This window comes from Telopea speciosissima, chromosome 5 (genome assembly GCF_018873765.1).
Source record: "Telopea speciosissima isolate NSW1024214 ecotype Mountain lineage chromosome 5, Tspe_v1, whole genome shotgun sequence".
NCBI classification, from domain to species: domain Eukaryota; kingdom Viridiplantae; phylum Streptophyta; class Magnoliopsida; order Proteales; family Proteaceae; genus Telopea; species Telopea speciosissima.
In genome coordinates, this window is record NC_057920.1 from 18,264,492 (window position 1) to 18,276,792 (window position 12,301).

At 40.6% G+C, this 12,301-nt stretch overlaps 1 protein-coding gene across 1 annotated transcript; it reads right to left on the reverse strand.

The window, feature by feature from the left end:
- Positions 1 to 232: 232 nt before the first annotated feature.
- Positions 233 to 7,717, reverse strand: LOC122661448 (aconitate hydratase 1). Its single transcript, XM_043856832.1, has 20 exons — positions 7,674 to 7,717; positions 7,464 to 7,568; positions 7,195 to 7,355; positions 6,985 to 7,077; positions 6,617 to 6,802; positions 6,314 to 6,475; positions 5,859 to 6,003; positions 5,613 to 5,755; positions 5,467 to 5,523; positions 5,285 to 5,364; positions 5,076 to 5,151; positions 4,000 to 4,185; positions 2,452 to 2,519; positions 2,252 to 2,370; positions 2,043 to 2,164; positions 1,838 to 1,936; positions 1,263 to 1,742; positions 775 to 873; positions 446 to 688; positions 233 to 322 (listed from the first exon to the last, which is right to left on the reverse strand). Exons 1-20 carry the CDS (start codon positions 7,675 to 7,677, stop codon positions 248 to 250), a joined length of 2,703 nt encoding a protein of 900 aa, XP_043712767.1. The 5' UTR covers positions 7,678 to 7,717; the 3' UTR covers positions 233 to 247.
- Positions 7,718 to 12,301: the final 4,584 nt, after the last annotated feature.

Below are 12,301 nucleotides of genomic sequence, written 5' to 3' on the forward strand. Positions count from 1 at the left end.
TGACTATAAAGTTTTTGAAGATCCTTTTTTATCCCTCCATTAAATACTGCATTAAATAAGACAAGTGGGCAATTAAAAGAAGTTGTTCCCATAACTAAAACCCTAAAAAAATTATTACAAGGCTTGGAAGAGTATTTACCACCACATCCTTAGTTCCTCTATGAACCTTGTTCGAGAACGATGTACTCTTATACACAATCAAAATCTGCTAACTATAAGACCAAAAGAAAAGAAAATTGCAGTTGATCTAATGCTTTGCATTAATCAAGTTCCTAATAACATAAGGTAGAATGCCTCCATGATCAAAGTAGGCCAGTTCAACCTGCATCAAGAATGGAGAGATTATCCCAAATAGTAGAGACTGGCTATTAAAAAGATATGATCAAAGAGAATAATCCTATTCTCAGCCAGATCAAAGGAAAATGAGAGTTAAGACAGCAGATACCTCTGTATCAAATCGGATGGTGCAAGTAAATGCTTTGCCGTTGTCTGTCACAACTGTGGCATCTTGGCCAGGCCGTATCTCACTCACACTGCTTGGAAGGTCGATGCTGAAGCGTTCATTGCCGGTCAAACTGAGAGTGTCAGCATCTTCTCCAGGCTTGAAACACAGTGGAATAATACCCATACCCACCAGGTTACTACGGTGAATCCGCTCAAAGCTCTTGGCAATCACTGCTTTCACACCCTGAGGTCAACAAACTTCAAAGATTATCCAGTGAGAGAAGGGATAACAGCTATATCGAATGAAGATGCAGCATTAAAAGGGCGTACCAGGAGCATTGGACCTTTGGCAGCCCAGTCTCGAGAACTCCCACTTCCATACTCAGCCCCAGCCAATATAATGGTATCATGTCCTGCGCTCTTGTACCGCTGTTTGTGGGGTTGGGGTGGGGGATAAAAGCACGACAGATGTCATTGTTGATACTTGCAGTCTATAAATATCATGTTTATAGTTAAAAAAGAAGAAGATCCTATTTGTCATGAACTACCAATAAAATAGCCAAATGTCCAATGTATCACTGCCTTTAGACAGCTGAAAAATCTACCATGCAGTCCAAGAAGCAGGTTCCATAAATGGAGAACAGATCTACTACCTGACACACTCAGGTGGACCCTCTCAAATGTTTAGTTCCAACCCTATGTCACCACAGTAGCACTTTCCATAATAGTTATCAAGCATGCTGTTTAGCTGGCAACGGAGGAATATGTATCATGTCACTCAAAATCATTCATTGGCAGAGAAGTTTTAAGATTATTACCATGGCAGCATCAAATACAGATAGTTTCTCCCCTGTGGGAATGTGAATTGTCTTTGGCCCAACTTCTCCCTTCAAAAGCTTGTTTACAATGCGAATATTAGCAAAAGTACCCCTTGCCATCACCTCATCATTACCACGACGACTTCCATAAGAGTTGAAATCCCTTCTATCAACCCCACGTTCCATGAGGTACTTGGCAGCAGGACTATCTTTGTGGATGCTACCAGCAGGTGAGATATGATCAGTTGTGATACTGTCCCCAAAATTAAGCAAGCAGTAGGCCTCCTTAACTCCATGTGGTCCAGGAGGGGCCATAGTCATGCCCTTAAAATAAGGAGGCTCATGAATATAAGTTGATGATTGGTCCCAAGTGTACAGAGTAGTGGTAGGGACAGATAACTGATTCCACATCGGATTTCCTTTGGTGATTGCTTCGTATGTTGCTCGAAACATGTCAGGCAATACACTAGCTTGCACTACCTGAAGAAAATAAAAGGAACAAGATGTAAATGTGATCCAATCTTTATTCCTAAACTGCTTAAAAGTCAAATCAAAGCATGTTGGGAATTACATACATGTGCTACTTCTTCGCTGGATGGCCAAATATCCCTGAAAAATATCTTCTTTCCGTCTTTCCCTGTCCCTATGGGTTCCGTCTCAAAATCTATGTCAACCTAGAGGACACACCCCATGTGAGCAAATACCTCACAATACTAAAAGAACCCCAAGTTAGGTGGAGCTGAAAAGGGAAAAAAAAGGGTAAAAAGTAAGATCACATACCGTGCCAGCAAGTGCATAGGCAACTACAAGGGGAGGGGAAGCAAGATAATTTGCCCTTGTTAAAGGATGCACACGACCCTCAAAATTCCTATTTCCAGATAACACAGCTGCAGCCACTATGTCTGAAAACGTAACAAGAAATTTCAGGGCAATGTACACAAAAAGAAGAAATAAAAACATGTAAAGAGAATACAGCAACAAGAAGTCACCATTTTCAGTTATTGCTGATGCCACCATTTCATTTAAATCTCCAGAGTTCCCAATGCATGTAGTGCACCCATACCCAACAATGTGAAAGCCAAGCTGATTCAAATACTTCTGCAAGCCACTGCAAAACAATGCCCATGTTAGGATTACCTCACCAAAACAAAAATCTCCAAAATTGCGTTAGGCTCCACCACAGAAGTACCTCTGTAGTAAATATTTAGTAACAACTCCAGAACCTGGTGCTAGACTAGTCTTGATCCATGGCTTCACCTGATGTCAAAACATTAAAATTATAAGTACAGAAGATCATTCGTAGAAAGAGCAAGGAGAGCTTGAAAAACTCAACTTGAGACTGGTTTTGGTAAAATAATCAGTCAAATAGCCTCAACTTGTACCCCCAAAGTTTAGTCCAATTAAGAACTAGAATATGTAGTTTTAAAATGTAACAGTTTAATGCAGATGGAAAAGTGACACTGTTATCTGGACATGGCAAGGAATACAACTGGGATGTGGTGAAGATTCTATTTCCTGCATTCTTATTGGCTTACATGGAGGGTCAAAATCGGGTTCAGCTCATAAGAAGTGTTCGAGTAACACAAATAAATACTATTCCATAATTCCAGAAGCACCAGATCCTCTGAATGAAGAAACAGCTTTAGCATTGATGAGTTCATGCAACTCTAAAAGTCCCTATACAACTTGAACAATGTGTAAAGACTGAAGAATGAGTCCAGAAAATCTCCAAAGGTGACAAATATAAAAAGAAGACAGGCTAATGGATATGGATCAAGAAAGTAAGATAGGATTGGAAACATCTTCATTACCAGAGCACTGAGGATTGGAAACATCTTCATTACCAGAGCACTGAGCCCAAAATAAAGTGGAACAACCTAAAAAGGACAAGAAAATGATTGGGAGTGGTCTTGACAATGACGACAAAGCAAATACAGCCATAATAGTCACATTCTGGGCTGGAAGGAGGCAAGCAAATGAAGGGAGGCATTACGGGCCGACTTCAAGAAGCTGTCTTTCGCACAGATTCTATTGAATTCTTTGAGAAGGAAGTCCTTCAGAACCAAAAAAAAAAAAAAAAAGGATCTAGAACTATCACTAGGTTGATTGGCCGAATATTTACAAACCCAGGAAAAGAGCTTGTACAACTGTGCTAAAGCCTCTCAAAATAACAAACAGGGCATTGACGGGAAAATGGCTAGGTGTCTTGAAAAAGAGGGGGATCAGTCACTGTCTCATTGGCTGAATCTGAAGTGAACCCTTGTGATGGAATAGCAAGGAGGTGTAGGAGTAATGAGTAGTGACCCTATGCAGTGAGTAAATCTTCGTCCTTCTGCCATCTCCTGGACAATTAGGACACAGGAAGGAAAGAAACTCAGAATTTCTACGGGCAAAAGAGTAGGAACAGTAACTAAGAGAGTTCTGTCTCATCTTTCATCAGTCCTCTATCCTTCATGTTCAAATGCTTCCAGTTGCTACTTTTTCTGAGATTTCATAAGACATAATTACTGATAATAATTTGACCATGTAATTTACTGTTTGCTTGCTTTTGTTGATCATACTTCCTTGTTCTGTATTTTTATTTTCCTTTAGCCATTCTTCACCTTACCAACTTGGAAAGCTTTGGGGGGGGGGGGGGGGGAGGTTCATTATTATTGTCTATGTGTGCTAAAGGCGACACAAAAGAATTGAAAACAAAGGTTAATGCAAAAACAAAATTGAAAGAAAATATTCTGACCTCTAGTCCCAAGTCACAGGCTTTCTTTGCAACCAATGCAGCTCCAAGCATTACACTAGGATTTGATGTATTTGTGCAACTGGTGATAGCTGCTATAACAACATCACCATGTTTAATTTGAGCCGGTGTCCCATGAAATGAAAACTCAACAACTTTGTTCTGAGATTCCTTGGGTATGGCAAAACCCTGTGACAAGGTATACGAATAAGCAAGTAATATTTACACTAAATCTTCATCTAAGCATGCTTTTTCAGAAACCATGCTGTTTCAGATACACATAACTCACTATAAAAAGAAATATAACTACATAGCAAAATAAAATATGACATTTACCATTGAGATATCTATTTATACTTTGTCATTACTGAAGCTTCTAGTATATAATAACCTAGAAAACAACTAGCAATTTTAAATATCCTTTTTTAAAATGACAGACATCTGGATAAATACACTGCCAGGTGAATTAAAATTTATCTCTACAGTATGCTGGAGATAGAAATTATAGACTTGTACAAGGAAACAATTTTGGTACAACGAACTTAAACCCACTTGTTTGAAACAAGTTCAGAAATATAACAAGAAGACAGGAAATGAAGCCAAAATTATCCTTTTCCTTTTCTTTTCCCTGCCCCTGTAAGATAAGCTAACCACCTTTCATTATTTGTGTGTCCCACTCATCAATCACCATAACCACACACACCTTATAGGTTGTTGCTATCCAGAAGATTTTATTCATTCTTAGACTTTGAATTCTTAAGCCAGTGAAAACGACTCACCCCGCCCCCCCCCCCCCCACCTCCTCAACAAAAAAAAAAAAAAAAGAAGAAGAAATGGCAGAAAATCTTTTTTTTCTTCTTCTATATAACTAATTATGCATTCCTTGGGTTGAATTTCTGTTAGCTTATCCTTGAACACCTTACAGAAATATATCTACTAAATTTAATGGAATACTGTCACCTATCCGATAAAGTTGGCCACTAAGTGGAAGAAGATTGTCCTGTAGATGGTTTTTTATTACACATCAACCAAAATCATCTTTTACTTTTTTACAACATTGATACCTAAACTTATCTTACCTTAAATCCAACTTTGTTGTCTAAGCAAGCATGCCAATCCACCTTCATTTCTTTCAAGGGAACTCGATCATGAGGCCTGCCATGCATATTATTGTCAGAATTAGCCCCTAGCCAAAGGAGAAGTGGATCAAGAGACTGAAATAAGCTTGTACATCTGGGGTGGGAAAGAAGGATGAGATATGAATTGTTAAAATCAGATCACTTTTTACCTCTTTGGCCCTGATACACATGGTTCTACCTCCTCAAGATTCAATTCCAGATAAGAGGAGTAGACTCTCTCAATCTGGGGCTGCATTTAGACAAACACAGTTTTCAGATAAATCCATAGCTAAAATCATGTGCAGTAACAAAAAAGCAGAAGGGAAACTGCATAGAGGGGTGTATAGTCTACCTGGTTGTAGTCAACAAACATTTTATTAGCACGCAGATAGGATTCTATCATAGAAACCTGCAGATTGGTTAAGCATTACTGACTATGGATAAAATCATTAATTGATAGAGTGTCTGTTTAAGTACTATCACCATATAAATACTCACAGTGTCATCACTTCTGCCAGTGAGTCTCAAATACTGCAGCGTGACATGATCTACAGGGAAGAAACCCATGGTTGCCCCATACTCAGGAGACATGTTTGCAATAGTGGCACGATCAGCCAACGATAATTCACTCATGCCTTCCCCTGCACGGAGAGATAAGATACCATGTCAAATTCATTGGAAATAAACAAAAAATACGAAAAATGGGTGATAATGAATAGCAAGACCTGTAATGGGAAAATTTACCGTAGAACTCCACAAACTTGCCCACAACCCCATGCTTCCGGAGCATTTGGGTCACTGTCAAAACCAAATCAGTAGCAGTCACACCACTGTTCAATTTTCCTGTCAATTTAAACCCAACCACACCGGGAAGAACCATGCTCATTGGCTGCAAGGAGAACAACACAAAAACTCTGAACTTTCAAATCTCAATCTTGCTGATTCATATTCTTTTTTTGAACAGATTTGTTCCAATTCAGGTGAAGAAAGATCCAGTACTCAATCGGAAATAATTTACGGGAAGATAATGAATGAGATAATAAATATGACATCCTCTAGGAAACTCCAATCAGTTCCCCAAATTTCTTTAATCAGAACAGAAAATTGACCAGCATAACTTAGGTTTTAGGAGGTCAGAATATAATTGAGAGTATGCTTCCAGACCTCCCAAAGGTATCACAGAAGTGAAAACAATTTACCTGGCCAAGCATGGCAGCTTCTGCCTCTATCCCACCAACTCCCCAGCCAGCAACACCTAACCCATCAATCATAGTTGTGTGGGAATCAGTACCCACTACACTATCAGGGTAAAGGATACCATCCTTGTTAAAGACAACACGTCCAAGGTATTCAAGGTTCACCTGGAGAACATAACAACAGAATTCATCTTATCTGGACAAACAGAACATGTTGGCACTATACAATATGACAAAGCTTAAAAACCAGGCAATAATGATAATAATAATAATTCAAAAAACCAGAACTACAAATCCAGTACACACCTGGTGAACGATCCCAGATCCGGGAGGAACAACAAGCATGTTCTGGAATGCATTGGATCCCCACTTAAGAAAACCAAATCTCTCATTGTTGCGCTGGAACTCAAGTTTCATATTTGCTTGCACTGCATTTTCTGATCTTGCAACATCAACCTGTACTGAGTGATCAATGACAAGATCGACTGGAACCTGGACACATGAAATTTTTGTCTTAGATGTCGACTGACGAGTCAACTGTATATGAATATATGTTTGTCTACATACACATTTTCACGTAGAAGCAGATACATCTTCAGATGATCCAAAACAGAGAAGATACCACTATAAATGCTACTAATATCCGTGAGAAGAACATGAGAAATGTGGCTCACCAATGGGTTAATCTTGTCCGAATCGCTACCAAGATTGTTCATAGCATCACGCATGCATGCAAGATCAACAACAGCCGGAACGCCGGTAAAATCCTGACACCACAGAACCAGATAATTGGTGGATATTAACCTAAGCAACATATGCGAAATGGGAAAGAAAGAACTCATCCTGCAAACCCATAAACAATAAATCCCCATAAGAAATGTTACCTGAAGAAGCACACGAGCAGGCTTGAAGGGAATCTCGACCTGTTTGGGAGAAGTATTCTGCCAATCAACAATCTTCTCGACATCCTTGGTCGTAACTTGGAAATCATCACAGTTACGAATCGCCGACTCGAGAAGGATTCTAATAGAGTAAGGAAGCTTCTCTGCAACCAAAAAAATTGAAAACCTCAAAAAACTTCATTTACCCACTTGTAATTCATCGAATCTGATAAACAATGTAAAGAAATGGACAAAGTCTAAGAATCACTGACCGATCCTTGGGTCATTAAGATCAGGCAAGCTGTAATATTTCCCGAATTGACCACCACCTGGTTTCTCAAGCGTCTTCAATATGCTCTCATAAGCATTCCGAGAAGCTGAACTCAATCAAACAATGGTGGGTATCATATCAGATATACAGTAAAACAAAAGAACAATGATGAGACAAGAATGAGATTGGAATTGAAGGTTTCAAAACTTACCCATTATGCAGATCCGTCTCTCAAAGCGTTCTATGACAACAGATGATGAGAAGAGAAGAGCTGAGTGGCTAAAAGGAGATCTGCAGTGGTGAATTAAAGATAAGGATTTGGAGAAAGAGGGTGAGAAGGGGAGGTAGTAGTGGAGAGCAGGTGGGGCTGAACAGTAGCTGCGAAGAAGATGGGGAAGGGAGGGAGTGTGTTGGTGATGGATAGAGACTGAGAGAACTGAGAAAGCTCTATAAAATTAGTTAAAATTGTCACCTATGTCAGATTGTCAGCTGTACTGTAGCTTTCAAATTTCGCTTTCTGATTCCCATAATTTCATCACTGCTTACTCCTTTTAACAACTTTTCCATATTTTAATTCGGAGAGATGAGAAAAACGGGAGAAAAAAGTGGAGTCGAGGGTGGAGATAGTCAGCGCCGCCGTCTTCTCTGATTATTACAAATGAGAAAATTGTTTTTGTTGAAGATAATTTGGTATGTTGTGGTGGTGGAAATGGTCAGAATTCAGATCCGATAGAAACAATGATACGGATGAAAATAACTAAAATAATATCCAATTAGAGATTCCAAATCTGAGGTTTCTTTACAGGGCCCACAACATTGATGATGAGGGTTATTTGGGTTCTATGCCATGCCTCATTCGAACCATCTGATTAGATCAAAGGGTCATCTTTCACCTTCACCAAACTCTTGCTTCTTTAATCTCTGTGCATCTATCAAAACTTGCAAAAAAAAAATAATAATAAGGGAGAAAGAACCCACCCGTAAGGGGGTCAAAATGTAACCCGAACCGAATAGCGAATCTGAAACCGAGTCGAATTAATTGAATTGAATTGGATCGAATTAATTTGGTTTAGATTTGGATCGATCAAATAAGTTTTTTATTCAGTTCAGTTCGGATATGGTTTCGATGCAAGAACCGCTGGTTCTAGCCAAAACCGAACCGAATGACCGGACTTAAATGGCTAAATCCCTAAATTTTTTTTGAAAGTTGACCTTTAGTTTTAGGCTTTAATGCTTTATTAGTTTATTCCTTCATTCCTTTATCGAGACTTTTATCTTCAAAAGTTCCAAGTTCCAACCTTTTACTATCTCTATTATCTACGACTCTTCATGCCTCTCCCAACTCCCAAGTCACAAGCTCCAACTCTCAATTCGATTTGCAGTCTGTAAACTACAAACTTACAGACTAACACATACAACAGAGAATCACAAAACATTAGGATCCAGCATATAATGTTCATGAAAAAAGTGTCGCATGTACTGTACCTCAATTCCCTGAATACTAGATTCAAGAAAACCCACGACAATTCCGCTCAAAGATATACCCTTCTGGGTAGAGAAAGCTTAACCAGACTTTATATTCCTCGGAGTGTACACCAGCAAGATCTTTGCCTTACTCACCATTGTTGAGGGAGAGATTCCTGTCACATGTCACCTGCAATAAATTTTTGTTATTTAATTATGAATATATTTTTCTCTATTACAACCTTCTCCATTCCTTTCTTTTGCCCATAACCGAATTAAAACCATATCAAGACCCAAATTGGAACTGTATTCTATAACCGAATTGAAACCAAAACCTAACCAAACCGAACAAATTCGGATTTGGATCCAATTCTAGAACCGAGTCGGTTCTTGGTTCGGATTTGGATCACACTATCACTTCATGAAACCGAACCGAAACCGAACCAATTAACCAAAACCGAACCGATTGACACCCTTACCCACCCAGTCACATGCTGCTCCTGCGCTCTGACACAGGAACATGCAAAATGAACGTCGCACCCCTGATTATTTCTGGGGTTCCAGGAGTACGACGGTCATTTTGTGTGCCCCTTGTCAAGGTGCAAGGCGGCATGTGCTGCGTGACCAGGTGGTGTTTTTCTTTGTATTGAAAGATTGAAAAGTGGCTATATCGATTATTTTTAATAAGAAAGAAAATAAAATTAACGGAAGGGAGAGGTTTTTGGATATGCCACAGAGCTTAATCCAGGAAGACAAGGGGGGTCTTTTTCAAAAAGGAAGGAGAGAGGATGATATATTTTGTATACTTTTATGATGTGCCCACCCTTTTCCCTTCAGTGAATAATAGCAAGTTAACGTTCGACCCTACCTATTAGTATATCTTTTTTATTTTTTTATTTTTTGGGTAGAAAGAAGGCTATTCATTCATGCGCGCCCAACGACAAGCAAAGGAAATCAAGATTCAAGATACATAAAACAGAAAATTAAGCGCATGCACATATGTGTCAATAGAGGGGGCCCCATACGTGATGCAAAGTCCAATGTCAAACTGCCCACACATGTCGATACGGTACCACAGCCTACTTTCAAACTATAGACACTGAATTTTGTCACCCCCCGGCGATGATGACAACAGGACACTGACAGACATCGGTATCTCTCTCAAGAAGGACTCTTGTCCCTACATCTGAACCAAATCACCTTAAACATCCCTGAAATGGCTTATCAGACCCTTTTACTAAACGCTGAAGGAGGTACTGCTCACCTTTTTTTTGAAGAGTCAGAAGGGAGACAAAAACCCAAAAAACAAAGAAAAGTGGTACTGCGCCCCCACGGCTCCATGAGCTCCTTCCCACGGCACCGTGGGGACGTGTACTTGATTTCTACGGCGTCATGAAGGGGTGTGACATCAGCCTGCAGACGTCACCCACGGCACCGTGAAAAAGTACCCCACGACGCCGTGGAGGGCTTATCCGGCCAAGGGTGAGGGTCCCCCCTCCCTATAAATAGGAAGTTCCCCCTCCCTCATTTCTCAAGCTTTTCTCAGGTAAGGAGACCCTCCAGGGCTTGTTTTGCCCCATTTTCACCCTCTTTTCCTCCGTCTTTTTCTCATGAGTATGTGAGTGAGTGAAGTTCTTCGACGTGGGTAGATCCTTCGGTTACCCATCCAAGCATAGAGCGATTCTGCTCTTGGGTATTGTTATCCCGTCAGTGTACTGATAACGAAAACCCCCCTTCACAGTCGTTATTCTGTCTGTATACAGATAACAAGAATCCCTTAAATAGCAGTTACTCTGCCCTAAGTTTGAGTAGCGAAACCCATCTCATATAGTCCTTACTCTGTCCAACAAGAGAGAGACAAACCGATCGTCCGTCTCCACCTGAGCCGTGGGACATCACATATTTCGTACTCTGTGCGCTTTCGTTTATTTCATGTATTTCTTGGCAGGTATCTGTATCTTTTCTTCTTATTATTTTTGGCATAATGTAGACAATTAAAGTAACTTGTTTTAGTGTACATAGTAAATGATTTTTCTTTCTTTGTCATGATTAATGCATCATAACTTAACCTTACATGTTAGTATAGGATATATTATTAAGGGAGAATATTCGAAAACCAGCATTTAATAGAAAGACCGATTTATCCAGGCGAGGTGGGTGCCTAACACCTTCCCACCCTTGTAACTTGGCTACTTACCCTGAATCTCTGACCAAACCATATGGAATCATGTAGCCCTTTTCGCTAACTCCGAATGGGGCTACACCTATTGGGTCCTAGGCCCTAACCCTAGGTGGCGACTCCATTTCTTTATAAAACATGATCTCAATCCCCACGATGATATATCAGAACGATACGCGGTTATTCATCAAAGCCAATCTTTGTCGCCATACGGCTGAGGAACCCTCGTCCCGAGGACCACAATACTTACACAAACAGACTTGCCCAATCGGCAAAGGTCTGTTGGATCGATGAGTGGAGCATCGAACGACAACAAGAAGACCACCAAAATTGCTGCCACAACCTACTTTTGAACAGATCTTCAAAGATCTGCTAGATGACTTGAGTTTCGGAGTCGACAATAACCTTGGTGCCACCAGCACCTGAGTTGGCAGCACTTGCAAACACACAAACAAAGAAAAAAAGAAATACCTCCATTGTTTGGGAGCCCCTCGGCATTTCCACAGAGAGCCCACACAAAATTGAAGCACAGAAAATGCAATTTTTTGCCGACGATGGCTAAAAACCGTAACCAACCACAGAGCTGAAGCCCACAGGGCGAGAGTGCAAAATGGATAGGGCAGAACGGGGAGCTTTAGGGGAGGGGTAGGGGATAGGGCAAAATGGATATGGCAGAAAGTTTTGGTGGTGACAGCCACAGTGGGAGCAGGGCGGAAATGGGGATGGACGCAGAGGACGGTGGAGTACCATAGCGGGCACGGAGGGCGTGGAGCAGGATAAAAGGGGTGCGGACACAGAGGGCGGTGGAGCAAGGCAGAATGGGGGCGGGCACAAAGGGCAGTGGAGCTGGGCAGAAGCGGGGCGGGACACAAAGGGTGATGATGATCCAGGAAAGGAGGGATGCTTTTCCAGGCAGGTTCATCGTTATCATTATCATCGTCGGCGTCATCAACATCATTGCCAATGGCGGTTTCAAGGATCATGGCGAAAGGAGCAGAGAAAGAGAGAAGTATGGATTACACGCACAACGATGAAAAAACCCTAAAACATAGGAAGAAAAATGATGGAGATGAACTACTTTACTGATTTCAATCTATTTTTTTATTTCAATGGCTAAGAAAGAAGTAGATCTGAGAAACTAGAGCAAATGTCTCACATCAGACTTGAAGATTCCCTAAAAATACGATTACAGATCA

Coding starts and splice junctions, on each gene's coding strand:
- LOC122661448 (XM_043856832.1), bottom strand. Junction 7,356..7,463: donor TCTTAATGACCCAAGGATCG/GTCAGTGATTCT, acceptor TTTTGGTTGCAG/AGAAGCTTCCTTACTCTATT. Junction 4,186..5,075: donor ACAACAAAGTTGGATTTAAG/GTAAGATAAGTT, acceptor ACCTTGTCACAG/GGTTTTGCCATACCCAAGGA.